The 25,706-nt window shown below is 40.0% G+C and overlaps 1 protein-coding gene across 3 annotated transcripts in view; it reads left to right on the top strand.

The window, feature by feature from the left end:
- Window positions 1-23,328, top strand: part of slc2a11b (solute carrier family 2 member 11b) — a 31,750-nt gene extending 8,422 nt beyond the window's left edge. The window contains exons 1-12 of one of the 3 annotated variants that reach the window (XM_034170214.1): window positions 2,890-3,265; window positions 3,402-3,500; window positions 3,608-3,768; window positions 3,872-3,996; window positions 4,250-4,379; window positions 4,547-4,695; window positions 4,995-5,182; window positions 5,370-5,480; window positions 8,775-8,876; window positions 8,970-9,045; window positions 9,145-9,272; window positions 22,789-23,328. In XM_034170214.1, the coding sequence (XP_034026105.1) occupies window positions 3,191-3,265; window positions 3,402-3,500; window positions 3,608-3,768; window positions 3,872-3,996; window positions 4,250-4,379; window positions 4,547-4,695; window positions 4,995-5,182; window positions 5,370-5,480; window positions 8,775-8,876; window positions 8,970-9,045; window positions 9,145-9,272; window positions 22,789-22,983 (1,539 nt within the window). In that variant the 5' untranslated portion in view covers window positions 2,890-3,190 and the 3' untranslated portion in view covers window positions 22,984-23,328. Of the gene's footprint in view, window positions 1-2,889; window positions 3,501-3,607; window positions 3,769-3,871; window positions 3,997-4,249; window positions 4,380-4,546; window positions 4,696-4,994; window positions 5,183-5,369; window positions 5,481-8,774; window positions 8,877-8,969; window positions 9,046-9,144; window positions 9,273-22,788 lie in introns of those variants that run through there. The other 2 variants (XM_034170215.1, XM_034170213.1) reach the window with 2 other exon arrangements.
- Window positions 23,329-25,706: the final 2,378 nt, after the last annotated feature.

Genomic DNA, 25,706 nt, shown 5'->3' with positions numbered 1-25,706 from the left:
TGGTTTCTTAGTTGTCATTTATTTATTTAGTTTTATATATAAATTTGCAAAAAAAAAAAAAATTCATCTTGTCATTATAGGATGTTTTGGAAATGCTTAGGCCATTCTAACACAAGGTTTTTTACAGGTTTTACAAGAATTTCTTAACAAACTGAAGAAATGGAAAACAGAAACAGAAAAAAACAGAAGAGCAACAAAAACAGAGTCCTTAACTGAAAACAAAAAGCAGGCCATCTTGGGTCTACGTGTGTCCATGTCCAGTACTGGTAGGTCTCAGAGAGGTATGACTTTCAGCTATTGGTGCAACAGGCAGAGCATCCTGAGGTCAATCTGGCACACTGAGGTGTCGGGCCAGCATCCGTCAAAGGTGTCGTCAGTGCCTCAGACAGAGAGAAAAAAAAAACAGAATAAGTCGGCCATAAATAACTGCACCTAATGCATTAATTCATTAGCAGTAAATTAACAGGGAAGCAGAGAGAATTGCTAAAATGGTCACCAGCAGCTAGCCCTGTGCTTCACTAACAGACCCAGAATTTAGAAGTAGTGAGGCAGAGAGCTGTTCTGTTGCTAATAATATGAATTAAAATGCTATGCTAGCCATACGAGAGGGAGAATTAGACTTGAATGTATCTACTCAATCAAACTGCTTTATCTCTGGCAGCAGCATTTTGAACCAATTGGAGACCCCTAATGCTGGACTGCGGCAAGGCAGAGAACAGAACATTGCAATAATCCAGCCTATAAGAGACAACTGCATGGATCAGAGTCCCTGCATCAGCTATCAACAGGATGGGACAAATCTTTGCTATGTTGCAAAAGCGGCAGAAAGCAGTCCTTGTGATTTCCAAGATATTCTAGGTGCCTACCCACTTCAACACCTGGATACTTGGTACCTGGCCGCTGGCTTATTATGGTAGATTACCCTCAGAGATAACAATCTATATGGCTTTTCCCCATCCCCTTCATAACACATGCTGTCCTCCAATGGAAGGCAATAGCTGAGTAACTCAGTAATGAAATCTTCTTTTCAGACATCAATCCCTGCAAAGCCTTTTGCAGCGCCAATCCCAAGATAGATAGATAGATAGATAGATGATAGAATCATGGAGGGGTCTGAAATTTTCATCTTATCATGTCCACTGTGAGAGACATAATCTAAAAAAAAAAAAAATTCAGGAAATCACAATGTATGATTTTTTTAATAATTTATTTGTATGTTACTGCTGCAAATAAGTATTTGATCCCCTACCAACCAGCAAGAATTCTGGCTCACACAGACCTGTTATTTTTTCTTTAAGAAGCCCTCTTATTCTGCACTGTTTACCTGTATTAATTGCACCTGTTTGAACTTGTTACCTGTATAAAAGACACCTGTTCACACACTCAATCAATCACACTCCAACCTGTCCACCATAGCCAAGACCAAAGAGCTGTCTAAGGACACCAGGGACAAAACTGTAGACCTGCACAAGGCTGGGATGGGCTACAGGACAACAGGCAAGCAACTTGGTAGAAGACAACAACTGTTATGATTATTTATTAGAAAGTGGAAGAAACACAAGATGACTGTCAATCTCCCTCAGTCTGGGATTCCATGCAAGATCTCACTTTGTGGGGTAAGGACGATTCTGAGAAAGCTCAGAACTACACAGGCGGACCTGGTCCATGACCTGAAGAGAGCTAGGACCACAGTCACAAAGATTACATTAGTAACACATGATGCTGTCATGGTTTAATCCTGCAGGGCAGCAAGGTCCCCCTGCTCAAGCCAGCACATGTCCAGGCCCGTTTAAAGTTCACCAGTGACCATCTGGATGATCCAGAGGAGGCATGGGAGAAGGTCATGTGGTCAGATGAGACCAGAATAGACCTTTTTGGAATCAACTCCACTTACCATGTTTAGAGGATGAGAACATCCCCAAGAAAACCATCCCAACCGTGAAGCATGGGGGTGGAAACATCATACTCTGGGGGTGCTCTTCTGCAAAGGGGACAGGACAACTGCACTGTATTGAAGGGAGGATGGATGGGATCATGTATTGCGAGATTTTGGCAAACAACCTCCTTCCCTCAGTAAGAGCATTGAAGATGGGTCATGGCTGGGTCTTCCAGTATGACAGTGACCCCAAACACACAGCCAGGGCAACTAAGGAGGGGCTCCGTAAGGTCCTGGAGTGGCCTGGTCAGTCTCCAGACCTGAACTCAATAGAAAATCTTTGGAGGGAGATGAAACTCCAAACCTGAAAGATTTGGGAGAAGATCTGTATGGAGGAGTGGACCAAAATCCCTGCTGCAGTGTGTGCAAACCTGGTGAAAAACTACAGGAAACGTTTGACCTCTGTAATTGCAAACAAAGGCTACTGTACCAAATATTAACACTGATTTTCACAGGTGTTGAAATACTTATTTGCAGCAGTAACATACAAATAAATTATTTTAAAAAATCATACATTGTGATTTCTTTTTTTTTTCTTTTTTTCTTTTTTTTTTTTAGATTATGTCTCTCACAGTGGACATGCACCTAAGATGAAAATTTCAGACCCCTAAATGATTTCTAAGTGGGAGAACTTGCAAAATCGCAGGGTGTTCAAATACTTATTTTCCTCACTGTAGATATAGACAGATAGACATACCTTTGTTGATCCCTTTGGCAAGGTCCTTCAGGGAAATTAAGGTTCTATTTGCTGCATAGCATTGCTAAGAACACTAAACAAAAAAAACAAAAAAACAAAAATGCTAAACAGTACAAACTGTAATAGCAATAGGGCTGCACTGGTCAAAACAATATTGTGCTATCAGTACGCTACAGTCTCAGATGTAGTGTAACACCTGATCAGCACTGTATGATAATTCGTCTCCACATCTCAGAATATACGAAACGTGGTGGAGACTGGACAGCTAATTTTGTTAGGACAGAGGACTGAATGTACTTTCACATCAAACCAAGCAGAATCCAGCATTTTGTGTTGTAAAACTGTAACAAATGGGAAATTATGTCAGCTGATCTTTCACTTGAGAGTCACACTTCAACAACAGATCTTTTGTATTATCCCATAGATAAAACATATCCTCCCATCCAGTGTAGGTTTACTGTGGAGAGTCAGTTCTTTCAACAGCACACCAGATTGTGCACATACCAGTGACTAAACGACCAATAACTCAGAATTTGGAAATACTTTGAACTGAAGAAATGCCAATAGAAAATGGAGATGAATACCAACTTTTACTTATTAAAAACATTGAAGATTCTAAGGAAATATTAAAGGTACGTTGTCAGTAAAAAAAATTTTTGTCAAACTCATAGACACCAAGGAATGGCAAAAAGAAACATAGTGCTTATAAGGAATCACATTTTCATTAAGATGAATGAAAAACTTTTTTGTCTTCTGTTTTATTTGCAGTTTCCAAACAAATTCCTTCTGTTGGCGCTTTGTGCTGCATGTATCGGGGGAACGTTTCAGTTTGGATATAATGTTTCCATCATCAATGTGCCCACTGTGGTAATATTTTTGCTCTGCATCAGTACATGCTGCTTTGTAGGGTGGCCGAAATGCTTCAACTCTAAAAATAACTATAGCAATATATATATATAATTTTGTTTTTTTAGTATGTACAGGATTTCATCAACCAAACCTGGAGGACACGTTATGAAACGGACATATCACAGAACGTTGTCACCTTGCTGTGGTCCACGATTGTATCTGTCTTCACCATAGGAGGCTTCTTAGGAGCACATGTTGGAGGAACATTGTCTGTGAAGCTGGGGCGGTATGGACAAAATTTTCTCAATTTACTGGAAAAATTATCCTTCATTTTAATGTTGTTTCAATTACTAGAAAAATAATCCATTATTTTAATGTCATTGCTTCAGGAAGGGGACACTGTTGGCCAATAATATATTTTCATTAATGGCTGCACTGCTGATGGGTCTGAGTTACCCAACTGGAGTTTATGAACTTCTCATCGTTGGGCGTCTTTTTGCCGGAATAAATGCAGGTCATTCAGTGTTTCAGTCTCAGATAATATGAAATTATATTGAAGGAAATGCTTAATTAGCTTATCCAAAGAGATTATTTTTATTTGTCTGTCTGTCTGTCCTTTTTTTTTTTTGTCATAGTTTAATCAAAAACTTAATTATCATGAAAATTGTAAAATAGTTGGGAATGCCACAGGAAATAACATTAAATTTTAGTAAGGATGCAGATCCAGGGTTACATCCAGTATTGAATATATTTCTTTATTATTTTAGGCATTGGTCTTCTTGCTCAGCCTCTGTATTTGGGTGAAATTGCTCCAACTTCTCTTCGTGGTGCCATGGGAATGGGAACCTCTGTTTTCATTACTGGTGGGATCTTGACTGGACAAGTGCTGGGTTTAAGGTCAATAAACAGATAGAAGCACATTTAACCATTTTATAGCATTTCTAAAATCCTGAAGTTTTTATAAGTGTGAAATCATTGCCGCTCTGCTTTCTTGTAGACTGGCAAACAAATTTCTGCATTATTTTTCAAAGGTGTCTATCAGTAATCTGTGAATGATTTTATAGAGAGCTTCTGGGCAAAGAAGAACACTGGCCTATTCTGCTCTCCACCACATGTATCCCAGCATTGTTGCAGCTTGTGATCCTGCCCTGGTTCCCGGAGAGCCCAAGATATCTACTTATTGACAAAGAAGACGATGAGGGGTGTAAAAGGGGTAAGGATGAACATTCCCTTTCCAAATGAATTCATCTTAAGGCTGCAAAGATTAATTTAGTGCACATGACAGCGCAGGTAAAATATGTACAGTATAAGATACCGTTTTGTCTCCAGTCACTTGAAGCAAACAGACTTGACTTCAAAGCTGTGTTCAGTCATGGGATCATTTTCAAATATCCTATAATATGCAAAAAGATTTGTTTCAGGAAAACCTCATGAGACTAGCAAAGCCCCCTGCAGCTTAATTACACTGGAATGGGCACATGAGTGACTTTGTGCTATGTGTTCTCCTTACAGCCCTGAAGTATTTGCACGGCATGGAAAACTACATTAGTGAGAGGGAGGAAATACTGAAGGAGAAGTCTGTTTTAGCAGGATTTCAAGCCAAGAAACCATGGGAGCTGTTTTTCGACCGCAGTCTGCGTTGGCAGCTTCTCACCATCGTGTTGCTCAACATGGCTCAACAGCTGAACGGCATCAACGCTGTACGCCTTTGACAGGAAAACTGCTGCTTTAGAAAAATATAGATCTCTATTCTACTGTATGTACTTTAAATATATAATGATCTTATTACAAAAGTAAAAGGGCACTTCGTTGATTTGTGTGCTATATTAAGAAGTCATGTTCAAGTCATGCACATTTTAACTTGGTGTTCTTTTTTTGTAATTACAGATTTACTTCTATGCAAATTATGTGTTCAAACAAGCTGGTATTCCCAATGATAACATATCGTACGCAACCATCGGTACTGGTGCCTGTGAATGCATCACTGCTCTAACTTGTGTAAGTATTTTCTAGTCCTATGTTTAAAGGCCAAGTTCACTTTTTTCTGCTTATGTTTTGTTAGCAATCAGGCCCCAAGAGTTTTCTACTCACCTGAGACAATTCTGTCATTGTAAATCACCTCACTGATTCTAATCTCACAGCCAGTTTAAGGAACACAGGTCATCACTAAAATCATAAATATTGAACCTAGAATGAAATGAATTCAACTCATTTGTCATTTGAACATCAGATTTGACATGATAAAATACATTTCTCTTTTTGTTCTGCATCCTGACCACAGACTTGTGTAACCCCACTCCAAATGTACCCTGACTTGCCTTTATTCATCTTATCAGCTTTACTTTTATACCTGATTTTAGCCAGCTTAATCTCTCTCGTAACATGCTTGTGTGCCTCTGGCCTTTCATTACTGTCTCCAGTGGTGGGCACAGTTCTGCTAATCCGCTAACCGCTAATTATCAAAGCTAATGTTTTCATTATCCATTATCCAAAACCATACGTCAAAACTGCTTTATTTTCCGAGACCTCACGGTGGAACTGCTGCATGCGGCTAAGGAATAATGACTTTTTTTTTTTTTTCTTTTTTTTTGTGACAACCTGCTGGGCAGGCTCCTTTTGTTGCGGTAGAGTAAAATACATAGTAAACAGGCGCTTCCAGCATGGGGCACAGTGCACAAAGACAGAAGTGGTGATTCACTGTTTGGGTTTCTGATCGAAGTGTTAAAACTCAATTTTGAAAGTTATCGATTAGCTGTAGCTGGTTTATCGGTTTAGCTTTAAAATGGACTGCATTTATATAGCGCTTTTCCATCTGCATCAGACACTCAAAGCACTTTACACTTATGCCTCACATTCACCACGATGTCAGGGTGCTGCCATACAAGGTGCTCACTACACACTGGGAGCAATAGGGGATTAAAGACCTTAGTGATTTTCCAGTCAGGCAGGGATTTGAACCGAGGATCTTTTGGTCTCAAGCCCAACACCTTAACCACTAGGCCATCACCTCCCCTTATAAAAGATACCTTTTCAGTTAGCTGATTAGCTGTTATATAAGCTAACTTTTTGATTACCTGTGCCCACCACTGACTGTCTCACACAAAATGAAACAGCTTCTTCTGATTAAGAGCATGTTTCAGAGATTTGCTAATCCAGGCCTTATTATTGAAAAAAATGGTGTACATTTTGTGGGCGATCACCATATTCTCACAAAGAGATGTCAGATGAGACTGTGTAAGATTATCAAAATTACAATAACACTATTTAAATATATCCCACTGAGTACTTTCAAAGCAGCGCTTCAGTTCCAGAATAGAGAATCCAGTTATTTTGAATGTCAACTGTCAGCCATTCATAAAGAAATAAACTTCCTAGAAAATGATGAAGATCAAAGAATGAAGTCTTTGGTTTGCCATGCCTCAGCTGAGTGTCTGGGGGGGAAGAAAAAAGAAAGATCTTACAGACAAACCATTGTGCACATTTGCAGATCAAACATGGCAGAAGTGAAGCAAAAGTCACATTTGGAAATAAAAAACTAAGTGATGGCTTATCTCTATTTTGAGATGTGGAAGCAAAATACTTTTCAGCTTTTAATATCTATGTATGCATTTACAGATTTGTCTACACATCTGCAGATCTTCGCACACGTTTAGATTTATCTGCACATTTGCAGATGACAATAAACTTGCAAATCTCATTTCACATTTACAGATTTGTACACCTACAAAGCTGATTATATACACTGATTCTGAATACAAGTTTGCACATTTTTGTGTGCAGTTATAGATCTCAGTACACATTTGCGCTTTTTTAAACATTTACAAATCTCTTGTAAATGTGTAAAATATGCACACACATGGATTGACATGTAGACACACAAGTCTGTTTACGCACATACAGACACACAAGTGTCCCCACATCATGCAGCAGATAACTGAAGCAATCCTTCAAATGGTGATGCAAGCACCAAATTTGGCACAAATACTCCTTACATATTACTCTTTTAAAAAAATCAACTGCCCACTTGAATTTTCAATAGGCGGCCAAGTAGGGGTCAATTGAAGAATTATACGGGGTCAAAATTTTAAATGCTCCAATTATACTGAAAACTATACCACATTATTTGTCTGAACATAAAGATTCTAAAAGGTATTAGACTATCTACAGCTGAATGTTATGGAGTTATGGGGTAAAAACAGCAACAATGGTGACAAAGGTCAATTACAGTTTGTACAGGGGTCAAAAGTTAAAGTTTCTTCTATTTTGTTAAAAAGTGGTGCAAATTATTGTTTGAGCTAATAGGATTAATTAATGGAATAGTTTTGACTGTGTTGAGTGCTCGGTCTGCAAAGTAAATATCAAACAATCCAACGTCCATTGGATTCGATTACATGTGACGTTACCCCGTAACATGTTAGCTAAGCATGACACATGGTGTAAACTATTCCTTTTTAAAACCCTATTAACTCAACCAATAATTTGCATCACTTCTGACCAAAATTGTAGCAACTTTATCTTTTGACTCCTGTGCAAACTGAAATTGACCTTTGTCACCATTTACCCCATAACTCCATAACATTCAGTCATAGATAGTCCAAACTATACCTTTATGTTATCTTTATGTTCAGACAAATAATGTGGTATAGCTTTCAATATGATTGGAGCATTTTTAAATTTTGACCCCTGTGCAATTCTTCAATTGACCCCTACCTGGCCGCCTATTGAAAATTCAAGCGGCCAGTCCATTTTTTCAAAAGAGTAATCTGTTCTGTGTCAGCCTGATCCCATCAGATCTCAGAAGCTAAGTGGTGCGGGGCCTGGATAGTACTTGGATGGGAGACCTGTTTGGAACACCAGCAGCTGTTTGTGTTTCTCCAGGTGACACTGGAGTTGCGTCAGGAAGGGCATCCGGCGTAGAACTTATGCCAAATACTGATGCAGATCTGGCTGTATCCACTGTGGCGACCCCAAACAAAAAAACGGGAGCAGCCGAATGGACACCAACAACGTCTAAGTAGTATTTATGCTGAATTTGGTGCTTGCATCACCATTTGAAGGATTTCTCTGTAAAAATTATGTTATCTGCTGCACTAACACATATTTGCAAATATTATTGCTACATTAATGGCCCCATATGGACCTTTATAAAGCCTTTGCTTTCTCAAATGCATGAGAGAACAAGAATATGCAGAAATGAACTGTGAAATATATGTGCACTCCTGAAATCACTGAACAAATCTGGCATGAAAGAGTTTACTGGAAAGAATGTTTGACATGCTGTGTGTCTCACAGGGCATGCTTATTGACTGTCTGGGAAGGAAAGTCCTCATCGGTGGAGGATACACCCTGATGAGTATCTGTTGTATTTTATTCACTCTGACACTTACATTTCAGGTAATTTACTCCAAAATCTGTAGAATCTACAATATTTTAACATTTATCTATCTAATTAATAAAACAATATTTTGTGTGATTTTCTGTTTCCAGAATGCCAGCTGGATTGTCCCATACTTAAGCATGGCTTGCATTTTTGCTTTTATTTTGAGTTTTGGGTTAGGCCCAGGTGAGAAACGTCCCATTTTCAGTTATTATCTGCTATTGCAGTCAATCCCCTCAGCTGTTATTGTGTTGTCAGTAACTGTTGCTCTTCTGTGTTTTGAAGGTGGTGTAACAAACATCTTGACCGCAGAACTGTTCACACAGACAGCACGTCCTGCAGCATACATGATCTCAGGCTCAGTGAACTGGGTCAGCTTCTTCTTCATCAGCCTTGTCTTCCCTTTCATTGTGGTAGGTGCAAACAGTGATGCTGAACATACTATACCATATTAAACAAGACTTTTTGTTGTTGTTGTTGTTTCCAAGAACATCCAAAACAAGACTTTTACATGTTCTACACTCACAGAAATATTTACCCTAGGTCAAGGTCAAGGTCAGGTTTATTTATAAAGCACATTTACAAACAGTCAACACTGCCCCAAAGTGCTGTACAATAAAAGGATTTAAAATTATATCGTTAAATACAAGAACAAAATAAATCAACAAGACAGTAAAAGATGTGGCAGTGTTCAGCTCATCTTGTATTAAAAGCCAGTGCAAAAAGATATGTCTTTAAAAGAGTCTTAAAAGAGTCAACTGAAGGAGCCAGTCGGACATTCAATGGCAGAGAGTTCCAGAGCTTGGGCCCCGCAACAGCAAAGGCTCTGTCTCCCCTGGTCCTTAGCTTAGATCTGGGACAGACCAGTAAACTCTGGTCCGCGGAGTGCAGAGCTCTTTCTGGAGTGTGCAATGACAGCATATCGGATAAATGGAATGGGGCTTGACCGTGAATTGATTTAAAAACAAGCAACAAAATCTTAAAATCAATTCTAAAACAACAGGCAACCAGTGCAGTGAAGCTAAAACAGGAGAAATGTGTTGGTGCCGTTTGGCTCCAGTGAGCAGACGTGCAGCTGCATTTTGCACCATTTGGAGACGATGCAGAGACGACTGATTAAGACCAACATACAAAGAAGTGCAGTAGTCTAAACGAGATGTGATCAAGGCGTGCACAACCTGTTCCAGCTGATTTGGGGGCAGGTAACGCTTGATTTTACTTAAAAGTCTAAGCTGGAAGAAGCTTGTTTTGACCACTGTGTTGATCTGCTTCTCGAATTTAAAAGAGCTGTCTATAAAAACACCAAGGGTCTTAGCAGATGAATGACAGTAGGAGGCGAGTGGACCAAGGGCAGAAAGGTCAAGGTCACCAAGGACCACAATCTGTTTTGCTTTCATTTAGATTCAAAAAGTTTAAAGACATCCAGTCTTTGACTTCTTGAAAGCAAGTCTGTAGGATGGCAGATGAGTTTGTTTTAAGGTTCAGAGGTAGATAAATCTACACATCATCAGCAAAGCAGTGAAACTGAATGTTATATTTCTTAAAAATTGATCCTAAAGGAAGCAAATGAAGCGAAAAATAAAATTGGCCCTAAAATTGAACCCTGAGGTACTCCACAAGTCAAAGGGGCTTTCTGTGACACAAAGGGACCAAGGTTCACAGAAAAGCACCGACCAGTCAAATAGGACTTAAACCATTTGAGCACTCTGCCATTTAATCCAACACACGATTCAAGGCGAGATAATAAGACCTGGTGGTCAACAGTGTCAAAGGCTGCAGTTAAATCCAAAAGCACAAGCACAGCTAAGCTGCCAGTGTCCATGATTAAAAGAAGACCATTAAAAACTTTTAAAAGAGCAGTTTCAGTGCTATGCAAAGGTTTAAAACCAGACTGGAACTTTTCAGTTATGTCAAATGCAGTAAGGTGCGACTGTAGTTGAGTATAGACCACCTTTTCAAGTATTTTAGATAAAAATGATGTCTTAGAAATGGGTCTATAATTAGAAAAAATAACAGGGTCCAAATTATGTTTTTTTAAAAGGGGCTGTATCATGTCCTGTTTAAAGGAACAAGGAACGACACCTGAAGACAGAGAAGCATTAATCAGCTGTAAAATACAAGGGCCAACTGAATCAAGGACTTCTTTCAAAAGCTTAGCAGGAAGGAAATCCAGTACACAGTCTGAAGGCCTTAAACTTTGAACAGTTTTAGATAGTTCACACAGAGAAATAGGCTCGAACTGACTAAAAACAGCTGTGCACTCAGGAATGATGCAGGGGTCAGCGATGACAGTTGGCAAAGAAGATCGAATGAGTGAAATTTTGTCACTGAAAAATTGACAAAATTTTTCACACAAAGAAACAGGGGGAACAGCACCAGTTGAATCAATAGGGTTAACCCTCCGTGTTGATAACCATTCGTAAGATTCAGGCAGTTTTCGATGGCTTTCAGTCGAGTGAGTATCCGAGAAACTGTTTAACAGCTGGGCATGTTCAAACTTGTCCTGTAATGCTTCCAATGGAGGTGTTTTGCTGTGGCGCCGCGCGATGAGCGGCTGGGTGCTGACGCGCGAATCCGTCCGCACGTCTTTCATTACAAAATGTCCTTTAACAGTGGAATGTCCGGATAAACTGCTGATCCCGAGCTCTTTTGAAACTTCTCTGTTCTCTCACGACACCCTGCATCAACAGAGGCTTAAATTTGGAGGTTTTCAGCTTGAAACAGGCTGACGACGGCGGCTCGGGGCGAGGCGCGCCGTCAGTCTCCGTGGGCAGTCCTTAAAGCGACAGTAACACTCCATAATCTCTCATCAGCCGTTAAAATTTTCACCGAAAACCATCTGAATTTCTCGAATGATGTCCACTTGGATGTGCCTTACAGTTTCAGAAAAAATTTTGATCAAGCAAAGCGCCAGTCTCTCAGCAAGAAGTCAGACAAAGGAATTCCGATGAGGGGGTGGACCACTCCTCACTCAAAGCCTGCCCACAGGCGAATGACGCAACCGACAGGCATGAAAAAACTCACGCATGCGCACGAGGGTTCAAGCTTGTCTGACGCAATCACACGTGATTCAAATCCATATAGTTTTTGAAAAAATAAAAAGGTCGGTTTCTTTTCTAATAGACCTCGTACTTTATGTATTTTAAATAAATACTGTCCTTATTATTATTGATTTAGAGTAATTGTATTTTATTAATACTAAATACATGAAGCTGAGGATTATGCATTTCAAATAAATAGGATTAATGAATATGCATCATGTAAGGTTTATTTGGTAGGTTTGTATTAAAATTATCTAAAAAAGTAAATGGGAATTAGTCATGTAATAAAATTACATAAATCTTAAAAGTTAGGGTAAATATTTCTGTGAGTATATATACCCCAACAATTGGTGACAATACCAACCATTTAATTACTTTTAATTGCAACCGCCACACAAAAAAGTGACAGTCAGTCTGTGAGATTCAGGTTACACTCAAGGTGCTGGTGGTTGCTTCATCATTTTAACTATCTAATTATCTACAAAACTTTAATCATATCAGCACAAGAACTAGCATAAAAATTAGCCAATAACAGAATAAGTCACAGCATTACAGTTCTCCCAGAACCTTTTGTACTACATTTCCTGCATGAACCCCTCCTGACTGCTGCTATGACTCAAAGCAGCTCTTGATTCCTTCACAAAATTTTACTTCAAAAATAGACCCGCATTATTTTCACTGCTCAAGCCATTTTGCTCTGTGTACACCTGATCCTCTCAGCTCTTGGAAGCAGAGCAGGTCCTGTTTAATACTTGGATGGGAGACCTCTTTGGAAGACCAGGGGCTGTGTGTGTTTCTCCAGGGAGAACTAGAGTTGCATCAAAAAGGGAATGTGGTGTAAAATTTGCAGCCAGTACATTCTGAGTTCCGGTGTAGCTGACCGAACGGTCCCCTCTAAAAATTGGTCCGCCCTGCCTTCACTGTGCATGCGTCTGAGTCTGACTCTCTACACCCAAAGCAATCAAAGGGAGTAATGTGATTATTAACCATCAGATGACAAATTAAAACTTCTTAAATCATTCTAAAGTCAGTTTTAAGCAGAAACGAAGCAGTTTTAAGCAGAAACTAGGCGATAATCGGTAAATTGCTACTGACACTCCCTAGGCACAGCAGCACGTCAGACTCAGACGTAATACTGTGGCGCCCTGATAGGTCCCCTGTTTCTTATGATGAAATAATGCTGAATTTATGTGGAAATGATTGTTGTACAAAACTTCAGATATCTGTTGTAGTCTTACACACCGCTCTGCAGCTTCTCTCCTCCTGCCATCCCCTCATTACCCCATCCCTGTAGAGACGGTGCCTGCTCCCAGACTACCAATAACCAGCAAAAATCTATTTAAGCATAAAAATTCAAAAAGAAAAAATAATATAGCACCTTCAACTGCACCACAGACTAAAACAGTTAAATGTGGTCTATTAAACATTAGGTCTCTCTCTTCTAAGTCCCTGTTGGTAAATGATATAATAATTGATCAACATATTGATTTATTCTGCCTAACAGAAACCTGGTTACAGCAGGATGAATATGTTAGTTTAAATGAGTCAACACCCCCGAGTCACACTAACTGTCAGAATGCTCGTAGCAGGGGCCGGGGTGGAGGATTAGCAGCAATCTTCCATTCCAGCTTATTAATTAATCCAAAACCCAGACAGAGCTTTAATTCATTTGAAAGCTTGTCTCTTAGTCTTGTCCATCCAAATTGGAAGTCCCAAAAACCAGTTTATTTGTTATTATCTATCGTCCACCTGGTCGTTACTGTGAGTTTCTCTGTGAATTTTCAGACCTTTTGTCTGACTTAGTGCTTAGCTCAGATAAGATAATTATAGTGGGCGATTTTAACATCCACACAGATGCTGAGAATGACAGCCTCAACACTGCATTTAATCTATTATTAGACTCTATTGGCTTTGCTCAAAAAGTAAATGAGTCCACCCACCACTTTAATCATATCTTAGATCTTGTTCTGACTTATGGTATGGAAATAGAAGACTTAACAGTATTCCCTGAAAACTCCCTTCTGTCTGATCATTTCTTAATAACATTTACATTTACTCTGATGGACTACCCAGCAGTGGGGAATAAGTTTCATTACACTAGAAGTCTTTCAGAAAGCGCTGTAACTAGGTTTAAGGATATGATTCCTTCTTTATGTTCTCTAATGCCATATACCAACACAGTGCAGAGTAGCTACCTAAACTCTGTAAGGGAGATAGAGTATCTCGTCAATAGTTTTACATCCTCATTGAAGACAACTTTGGATGCTGTAGCTCCTCTGAAAAAGAGAGCTTTAAATCAGAAGTGTCTGACTCCGTGGTATAACTCACAAACTCGTAGCTTAAAGCAGATAACCCGTAAGTTGGAGAGGAAATGGCGTCTCACTAATTTAGAAGATCTTCATTTAGCCTGGAAAAAGAGTCTGTTGCTCTATAAAAAGCCCTCCATAAAGCTAGGACATCTTTCTACTCATCACTAATTGAAGAAAATAAGAACAACCCCAGGTTTCTTTTCAGCACTGTAGCCAGGCTGACAAAGAGTCAGAGCTCTATTGAGCTGAGTATTCCATTAACTTTAACTAGTAATGACTTCATGACTTCTTTGCTAACAAAATTTAACTATTAGAGAAAAAATTACTCATAACCATCCCAAAGACGTATCGTTATCTTTGGCTGCTTTCAGTGATGCCGGTATTTGGTTAGACTCTTTCTCTCCGATTGTTCTGTCTGAGTTATTCTCATTAGTTACTTCATCCAAACCATCAACATGTTTATTAGACCCCATTCCTACCAGGCTGCTCAAGGAAGCCCTACCATTATTTAATGCTTCGATCTTAAATATGATCAATCTATCTTTGTTAGTTGGCTATGTACCACAAGCTTTTAAGGTGGCAGTAATTAAACCATTACTTAAAAAGCCATCACTTGACCCAGCTATCTTAGCTAATTATAGGCCAATCTCCAACCTTCCTTTTCTCTCAAAAATTCTTGAAAGGGTAGTTGTAAAACAGCTAACTGATCATCTGCAGAGGAATGGTCTATTTGAAGAGTTTCAGTCAGGTTTTAGAATTCATCATAGTACAGAAACAGCATTAGTGAAGGTTACAAATGATCTTCTTATGGCCTCGGACAGTGGACTCATCTCTGTGCTTGTTCTGTTAGACCTCAGTGCTGCTTTTGATACTGTTGACCATAAAATTTTATTACAGAGATTAGAGCATGCCATAGGTATTAAAGGCACTGCGCTGCGGTGGTTTGAATCATATTTGTCTAATAGATTACAATTTGTTCATGTAAATGGGGAATCTTCTTCACAGACTAAAGTTAATTATGAGTTCCACAAGGTTCTGTGCTAGGACCAATTTTATTCACTTTATACATGCTTCCCTTAGGCAGTATTATTAGACGGTATTGCTTAAATTTTCATTGTTACGCAGATGATACCCAGCTTTATCTATCCATGAAGACAGAGGACACACACCAATTAGCTAAACTGCAGGATTGTCTTACAGACATAAAGACATGGATGACCTCTAATTTCCTGCTTTTAAACTCAGATAAAACTGAAGTTATTGTACTTGGCCCCACAAATCTTAGAAACATGGTGTCTAACCAGATCCTTACTCTGGATGGCATTACCCTGACCTCTAGTAATACTGTGAGAAATCTTGGAGTCATTTTGATCAGGATATGTCATTCAAAGCGCATATTAAACAAATATGTAGGACTGCTTTTTTGCATTTACGCAATATCTCTAAAATCAGAAAGGTCTTGTCTCAGAGTGATGCTGAAAAACTAATTCATGCATTTATTTCCTCTAGGCTGGACTATTGTAATTCATTATTATCAGGTTGTCCTAAAAGTTCCCTAAAAAGCCTTCAGTTAATTCAAAATGCTGCAGCTAGAGTACTGACGGGGACTAGAAGGAGAGAGCATATCTCACCCATATTGGCCTCTCTTCATTGGCTTCCTGTTAATTCTAGAATAGAATTTAAAATTATTCTTCTTACTTATAAGGTTTTGAATAATCAGGTCCCATCTTATCTTAGGGACCTCGTAGTACCATATCACCCCAATAGAGCGCTTCGCTCTCAGACTGCAGGCTTACTTGTAGTTCCTAGGGTTTGTAAGAGTAGAATGGGAGGCAGAGCCTTCAGCTTTCAGGCTCCTCTCCTGTGGAACCAGCTCCCAATTCAGATCAGGGAGACAGACACCCTCTCTACTTTTAAGATTAGGCTTAAAACTTTCCTTTTTGCTAAAGCTTATAGTTAGGGCTGGATCAGGTGACCCTGAACCATCCCTTAGTTATGCTGCTATAGACGTAGACTGCTGGGGGGTTCCCATGATGCACTGTTTCTTTCTCTTTTTGCTCTGTATGCACCACTCTGCATTTAATCATTAGTGAGCGATCTCTGCTCCCCTCCACAGCATGTCTTTTTCCTGGTTCTCTCCCTCAGCCCCAACCAGTCCCAGCAGAAGACTGCCCCTCCCTGAGCCTGGTTCTGCTGGAGGTTTCTTCCTGTTAAAAGGGAGTTTTTCCTTCCCACTGTAGCCAAGTGCTTGCTCACAGGGGGTCGTTTTGACCGTTGGGGTTTTACATAATTATTGTATGGCCTTGCCTTACAATATAAAGCGCCTTGGGGCAACTGTTTGTTGTGATTTGGCGCTATATAAAAAAATTGATTGATTGATTGATTGATTGTTGCTGAAATATATGATGACTAGAGTGCAGTTTTAAGCAGAAATGAGATGCTAATCGGTGAATTGCTGCTGACGTTCCAAAATGACGCATACACAGTGAAGGCAGGGCGGACTGATTTTTAGGGGGGTCCGTTTGGTCGGCAACACCGGCCCTAAGCCTGGATAAATGAGGAGGGTAGATGGAAGCAGGGCATTAACCTTCAAGTTTGTCAAATCTCAGGCACATGGGATGTTCAGCCAGCACACGAGTGCCGGTCCCAAGCCTGCATAAATGACTAGGGTTGTGACAGGAACCCCAATTAAAATAAAAATGCAGAGTGCAAATCAAATTTCCATAATGGATCGGTTAAGGCCCACATTAACAACAACCGCCACCAATGCCGTTAACCAACAGGATTCCAGCAGAAATTCGGCTACTGCTGAGTGAAGAAGAGGAGGAGGAGAATGTGCCCACAGACAGCAGGAGAAGAGGAAAACTAGAAGGGTGGAAGTGAGAGTCAGGAGTTTGAATGTTGGCAGTATGACTGGTAAAGGGAAAGGGCTAGCTGATATGACGGAGAGGAGAAAGGTACAACCCCAATTCCAATGAAGCTGGGACGTTGTGTAGAATGTAAATAAAAACAGAATACAATGATTTGCAAATTCTCTTCAACCTATATTCAATTGAATACACCACAAAGACAAGATATTTAATGTTCAAAATGATAAACTTTATTGTTTTTGTGCAAATATTTGCTAATTTTGAAATGGATGCCTGCAAAATGTTTCAAAAAAGCTGGGACAGTGGTATGTTTACTACTGTGTTACATCACCTTTCCTTCTAACAACACTCAATAAGCATTTTGGAACTGAGGACACTCATGATTGGGTATAAAAGGAGCATCCCAAAAAGTCTCAGCCGTTCACAAGCAAAGATGGGGTGAGGATCACCACTTTGTGAACAACTGCATGAAAGAACAGTCCAACAGTTTAAGAACAATGTTTCTCAACGTTCAATTGCAAAGAATTTAGGGATTCCATCATCTACAGTCCATAATTTAATCAGAAAATTCAGAGAATCTGGAAAAGCTTCTACATGTAAGCGGCAAGGCTAAAAACCAACACTGAATGCCCGTGACCTTCGATCCCTCTTTCGGCACTGCATTAAAATCTGACATCATTGTGTAAAGGATCTTACCGTGTGGGCTCAGGAACACTTCAGAAAACCATTTTCAGTTAACACAGTTCGTCGCTACATTTACAAGTGCAAGTTAAAACTCTACCATGCAAAGCAAAAGCCATACATCAACAACATCCAGAAACGCCGCCGCCTTCTCTAGGCCAGAGCTCATTTGAAATGGACAGACGCAAAGTGGAAAAGTGTGCTCTGGTCTGATGAATCCACATTTCAAATTGTTTTTGGAAATCATGGACATCGTGTCTTCTGGACAAAACAGGAAAAAGACCATCCAGATTGTTACTAGTGCAAAGTTCAAAAGCCAGCATTAGTGCCCATGCCATGGGCAACTTTCACATCTGTGATGGCACCATCAATGCTGAAAGGTACATCCAGCACATGCTGCCATCCAAGCAACGTCTTTTTCAGGGACGTCCCTGCTTATTTCAGCAAGACAATGCCAAGCCACATTCTCCACGTGTTACACCGGTGTGGCTTCGTAGTAAAAGACTGGTCTGCAGTCCAGACCTGTCCCCCATTGAAAATGTGGCGCATTATAAAGCGCAAAATACGACATCGGAGACTCCGGACTGTTGAACAACTGAAGTCGTACATCAAGCAAGAATGGGAAAGAATTCACCTACAAAGCTTCAACAATTAGTGTCCTCAGTTCCCCAACGCTTATTGAGTGTTGTTAGAAGGAAAGATGATGTAACACAGTGGTAAACATATCACTGTTCCAGCTTTTTTAAAACATGTTGCAGGCATCCATTTCAAAATGAGCAAATATTTGCACAAAAACAATAAAGTTTATCAGTTTGAACATTAAATACACTCAACAAAAATATAAACGCAACACTTTTGGTTTTGCTCCTATTTTGTATGAGATGAACTCAAAGATCTAAAACTTTTTCCACATACACAATATCACTATTTCCCTCAAATATTGTTCACAAACCAGTCTAAATCTGTGATAGTGAGCACTTCTCCTTTGCTGAGCTAATCCATCCCACCTCACAGGTGTGCCATACCAAGATGCTGATTAGACACCATGATTAGTGCACAGGTGTGCCTTAGACTGCCCACAATAAAAAGCCACTCTGAAAGGTGCAGTTTTATCACACAGCACAATGCCACAGATGTCGCAAGATTTGAGGGAGCGTGCAATTGGCATGCTGACAGCAGGAATGTCAACCAGAGTTGTTGCTCGTGTAATGAATGTTCATTTCTCTACCATAAGCCGTCTCCAAAGGCATTTCAGAGAATTTGGCAGTACATCCAACCAGCCTCACAACCGCAGATCACGTGTAACCACACCAGCCCAGGACCTCCACATCCAGCATGTTCACCTCCAAGATCGTCTGAGACCAGCCACTCGGACAGCTGCTGAAACAATCGGTTTGCATAACCAAAGAATTTCTGCACAAACTGTCAGAAACCGTCTCAGGGAAGCTCATCTGCATGCTCATCGTCCTCATCAGGGTCTCGACCTGACTCCAGTTCGTCGTCGTAACCGACTTGAGTGGGCAAATGCTCACATTCGCTGGCGTTTGGCACGTTGGAGAGGTGTTCTCTTCACGGATGAATCCCGGTTCACACTGTCCAGGGCAGATGGCAGACAGCGTGTGTGGCGTCGTGTGGGTGAGTGGTTTTCTGATGTCAATGTTGTGGATCGAGTGGCCCATGGTGGCGGTGGGGTTATGGTATGGGCAGGCGTCTGTTATGGACGAAGAACACAGGTGCATTTTATTGATGGCATTTTGAATGCACAGAGATACCGTGACGAGATCCTGAGGCCCATTGTTGTGCCATACATCCAAGAACATCACCTCATGTTGCAGCAGGATAATGCATGGCCCCATGTTGCAAGGATCTGTACACAATTCTTGGAAGCTGAAAATGTCCCAGTTCTTGCATGGCCGGCATACTCACCGGACATGTCACCCATTGAGCATGTTTGGGATGCTCTGGACCGGCGTATACAACAGCGTGTAACAGTTCCTGCCAATATCCAGCAACTTCGCACAGCCATTGAAGAGGAGTGGACCAACATTCCACAGACCACAATTGACAACCTGAACAACTCTATGCGAAGAGGATGTGTTGCACTGCATGAGGCAAATGGTGGTCACACCAGATACTGACTGGTATCCCCCCCCAATAAAACAAAACTGCACCTTTCAGAGTGGCCTTTTATTGTGGACAGTCTAAGGCACACCTGTGCACTAATCATGGTGTCTAATCAGCATCTTGATATGACACACCTGTGAGGTGGGATGGATTATTTCAGCAAAGGAGAAGTGCTCACTATCACAGATTTAGACTGGTTTGTGAACAATATTTGAGGGAAATGGTGATACTGTGTATGTGGGAAAAGTTTTAGATCTTTGAGTTCATCTCATACAAAATGGGAGCAAAACCAAAAGTGTTGCGTTTATATTTTTGTTGAGTGTATCTTGTCTTTGTGGTGTATTCAATTGAATATAGGTTGAAGAGGATTTGCAGATCATTGTATTCTGTTTTTATTTACATTTTACACAATGTCCCAACTTCATTGGAATTGGGGTTGCAGACACATTGGGCCTCATGTATCAATGTTGCGCACTTGTGGCGTAAATTTACGGCACAAACTTGAAATACACCAAAGTCGCTGTGACATGTATCAAGCAGTGCGCACCTGCCCATTTCCAGCGTATGCCTGACATGATCTTGATAAATGCGGCGGGTGGAAACGATCGTAATTATAATAAACACGCCCATAAATATTCAGACTCCGCTTCAGACACACCCTCATTTTACGACATGGAAGTCGGGAGACGGCAATGAAAAAGAACTCCACCAGTCACGACGCGTGCCAATAGAGCGTCAAAAGCGGCTGTCGTATCAATTGTTTTGTAGTATATAATCAATAAAGTGTTACAGTGGTCCCTCATTAATCGCTGGAGTTACGTTCTAAAAAACAGCCCATAATACGCGAAACCGCGACGTAGTCAGCGTTATTTTTTACAATTATTATAGACATTTCAAAGCTGTAAAACCCCTCACTACACAGTTTATACACTTTCTCAATCAGGCATGAACATTTTCTCACTTTTCTCTCGTGTGTAAACACTCTCAAAGTTCAAACCTTAGTAGGAAAATAATACCAAACTGTTTTCAGGCCCAAACATTTGTTTGAGAAATAAAAATAGAATGTTTTCCTATAAATAATTATGATGGCATTTAGAACTAACGAATTTAATTTTAACGATCAACGAACGAGGTCGGACACATAAATTACTAATAGTGACTCACCAGTATTTCACAGATCGGGCCTCTGCGTCCTGACGCCGCACCTTTTCCCACTCACATCTGGCTGCAGCAGGTGTTTGTTTCCATGTGACAAACACAGTTATGAGTAGTTGTTGGCGCTCTTTTCTCTTCTGGTCAACAAGATTCTTATAAACAGATACGCAGAACACAGAACACTGTAAAAAAAAATTAAAAAAAGGCATGCAAAATTGGACTAAATACTCCGCGAGACTCCGAGGCCACGACAGGTGAACGGCGTTATAGCGAGGGACCACTGTATTCTCTTTTCACATGTCAATAATTCTTGACATGTGGATATTTGCTCGCTCAATTAATAAGACACACCTAATCTGTCAGATTTCTTTATTTTTAAAATGTATTTCTGTATTTATTTTATTGTGACAACCGAATGGAGACGACAAAACCTGGCTGCAGCACGGGCGAATTAAGGGAATGACGAAACTACAGTTGTTATTATCAATTTCATAGTCTAAAACGATCACACCACATGAAGTTAAGCTCAGCGCTGCTCTGGCCCCAGGCTCGAAGTCTGGAGAAAAGGGCGAGCAGCGCTTTCTTTGCAGTCAGCGCTGTGACCACGGATCGTGCTCCATAACAATCCCGCAATAGCGGGATTTGTATTGATTATTATGTAGTATAATCAGGAAAGTGTTATTTATGTAACATATGCATTGATTTGTATAATAGCACTGTTTATCATGTTGATCATCTTCATTTTTATGTGGATTCCAGCGCTGGTTCATTTTGGTGTATAATTTACACCACCTCTCGACCTGGTGTATATTTTCAGCGCAGCGTACGCCAACGACCACATTGATAAATGCCAAGTAGCACAGCCGTTTTGGTGTACACCCCATATACGCTCAAATATCGCCGTACGCAACGTTGATACATGAGGCCCAGTGTGTGTACAAGAGACCAAGTGGAAGGGAAATAAGAGCAGGAGCATAGGCAGTGAGTTCAAGTTGTTGTATCATGGTGTGGGTGGCAAGAAAAATGGTGTTGGGGTCATTTTAAAGGAAGAGTATGTTAAGAGTGTATTGGAGGTTATGCGAGTGTCTGACAGAGTGATGAGTGTGAAATTACAAATTGAAAGCTTGATGATGAATATCATCAGTGCATATGCCCCACAGGTAGGTTGCAAGAAGAATGAGAAAGAAGATTTGTGGACTGAGTTAGATGAGGTGGTGGACAGTGTGCCCAAGCATGAAAGAGTGGTGATAAGAGCGGACTTCAATGGACATGGCTGTGATGAATGTCTACTTTAGGAAAAGGGAGGATCATAGGATGACATATAAGAGTGGAGGAAGGTGCACAACAGGTGGACTACATTCTTTGTAGGAGATAAGCTAAAAGAAATTGGACCCGACGCAGAAGTAAACTGGCAGTGATGTGGCTGCGACCAAGTCAATACAAATATACAGGAAATTTTTCTCTTTTGTTTCTGTCTGCACCTGCACAAATGACTAATCAGTCCAATGCGCGAGCGACAATCTCTGCTGCATTTGTTGCACTTGTACTATGACGCCTGTGGCTGCCGCTGTCCCTCCTTCCTCCAAGCTCGTTGCTCAGCAAGGCCTTGGTTCCTCTCCTGCTCAAAAACTGTCCTGAAAAAGGGAGTTATCTCTGTCTTGTTTTACCAGTACAATAATTATGATATGAATCTTGTTTTTAAATCACTATGTGACACATTTTGTAAGACTTTGGTTCTTCTCTTTACAGGTTGGGTTGCAGCAGTACTGTTTTCTGGTGTTTTTGGCTGTGTGCTCTTTGGCTGCGTTGTACATATTCCTTTTTGTTCCTGAAACAAAGAACAAAACATTCTTAGAAATTCAAAATGAGCTTCAGTCCAGAAACAAGAGAAAGGTCTCCGCTGTTGACATCACAGGGAAGATACTGTTGTCAGAATCTTTGTGAAACATCTCTCTAAAGACAGGATTCTTGCAAAGTAAATCAATTTTGTGGATGAAAATTTGTCATGGAAAAGAAAATAGATCACATTAGGAAATGTAGCATAATAATGAATTATAGCAAGAGTTTAGAGATGTAGTGAGTAAAGAAATGTAACATGCAATTTTTGGTTTAATATGTTTTGTGTGCAAAAATGTCTGAAAAGTACAGGTGCTGTTTTGACATTTCTCAGGGAATATCAACTAATTTTAAACATTGTGACAAACATGAACACATCAGCCCAAAGTGAATTCTTCAGGTTAGAATTATTGGCATTCTTGTTTTTTGAGTATCAAACTTAAAATATATTCATAAATAACTGTAATTACACCAATTTTTGCATTAACCAAATGTTTAATAAAATATCCAAACTTACTGAAGAACTACAACACTGTCACATCGTGGAATAATCAGCTGCTCTCTTGTGGTCGCCACAGCAGATGTGGGTTTGCACATTGAATTGCCAGGTTTTACACTAGATGTGCTTCCTGACACTACTCCACATTACATGGAGAAACCAGCAGGAGTGGGCTTTGAACCAGGAATCTTCCACATTGAAACCAAGAGCACTAACCACAGGAAGACAGAGGATGGGATGGAGAGGACCAGTAGTAGGCAGTAAACCAGTAGCAAGCAGTATTTCTGGTATTTACATTTGTGTATTTATATTTATATTTATATTTGCAAATTGTTGGGTTTTGTACTTTCACTTTTGTGTGCTTCTTACCCTGTGTGCTGCTATACAATGCTGCTGGAACCTTAATTTCCCTGAGGGAGTCTTCCCAGGGGATTAGTAAGATTCTATCTAATTTAATCTTATCTAATCTAGTTGTTCCATCCCTATGGGAGACTCAAGCCAAGATTTCATCTTGTCTTCTATTAAAGTTACAGCATGTACAGTGCTGTGCAAAAGTTTGTGCCCCTTGAGCTTTTAGATGTTTGAAATTTTTTTAGGAAATCAAAAAACAAAATAAAATTTCAAGCTTTTAACATTAAAATTTCTAAAATTCTGCCCTTTATGATCACAGTGAAAAGTAATCTCTACATCATGAGTTAAAAGAAATAAAAATCTAAAAGCCAAAACGATGGTGTGAATAAGTAAGTGCCCCTTTAGTGTATAATAAATACAAACCATCACTTTTACATCCAGTCTTCTTCATACAAGTCAGTGGATGGATACATCAACATTTCCAAGACACTGAATAAGTATTGGTCTTTATTTACATCATTTATTAAGAAATACAAACAGTATGGCATTCTATGGTAAATCTGTGTGAAGCAGACAGTTCTTAAAAATGAATTGACCGTGCAAGAAGGAGACAAATGAGGAAAGACACCAACACAGCCAAACAACTCTGAGCAAGTATAGGCCTCCGTGGCTGTGACTGGAGAAATTGCACAGCATGCAAGTTTTGAATTATGCATTTAAAGCTACAGAGTGTGGTGGCCAAGTGGTTAATGCACTTGGTTTCAGTGCGAAAGGTTCCTGGTTCAAACCCCACCCCTGCCGCATTTATCCATGCAATGTAGAGTTGCATCTGGCATAAAACTTGTGCCACTTCAACATACAGCTCCACCTTGGTGACCCCAAGGGAACAGCTGAAGGAACTTACTTTTACATTTAAAGCTACAGTGTGTAGAACTTTTGATGATGTTGCAGACTGCATTATACTGTCACTGGTCACCGGCTTGTATATAGGCACTAAACCAAAATTACCTTTGCTTATTACCTTAACTGTCAGTGATTTTTTTTCTAACATCAAATCACTTTGTCCTTGGCTGACCCTCAGTCATTCCAAGTTTGGGAAAAATTTGATCCAAACACTTATTAAACAAATAAACAAGTTATTCTGGTTGTACACTGATAAAACAATATACTTGCACGCTGGCGTAAATATAAGCATTTTGATTTGTCAAAGAAAGTGGTGAAAATACATTTATTCATGTTTATGTAGAACATTTACTTTGAGTTTTCAAGCAGAGTAAATCATTTGCTATGAGCAACTGGTTTACACAAGCACAAATGCCCCATCGGGTCATAGAATGCAGCAGGTAACAGCAAAAAACTCTGTAGCGGCTCAAAGAATATTAGTTTGAGCAATGTGTCATGTGCAAGTGCATAACAGGTCTGCTTCACCCGACCTCGGATGAAGCGGAAGAAAATGGATGGATGGAATGTGTCATGTGCAAGTGAATAACAGGTGGTACTGCAGGGGAGGGCTGACATGGAGTACAATGTCAGATGCAATGAATGTTGAACTAATCTGATCACTGTGGCAACTAAAACCACAACCATTGCTCAGAGTCTGTAAGATTAAGATTCCGCTATATCTATCTGACATTAAACTTAGTATTGCCCATTTGTCTGTTTGGCTCCTTTACTTCTTACAGAAGTATTTTTTCCTTTTCTTTTGTTGTTGTTGTTTAAGCACCAGTGACAACAGATCAAATTCCTTGTATGTGAGAACTTAGTTGGCAATAAATTTGATTGTAATTCTGATTATTGGTGCAGAAAAACATGTAAAACAGTTGATGTTCCTCATGCAAGTTTGTAAAAGCAAAAATGCCAATGCCTTAAGAGCACATTTGCAGGTTTTTCATACAAATTTGAACCAGACTTGGTACATATGTGCATTCTGGCATCACCCCAACTGGGTGTCACCCAGTTGAGGTCAGATTTGCCAAATGAC

This window comes from Thalassophryne amazonica, chromosome 5 (genome assembly GCF_902500255.1).
Source record: "Thalassophryne amazonica chromosome 5, fThaAma1.1, whole genome shotgun sequence".
In the NCBI taxonomy this organism is placed as follows: Eukaryota; Metazoa; Chordata; class Actinopteri; order Batrachoidiformes; family Batrachoididae; genus Thalassophryne; species Thalassophryne amazonica.
The sequence above is the reverse complement of the archived record's forward strand: the minus strand, read 5'-3'. Positions and strand labels throughout refer to the sequence as shown.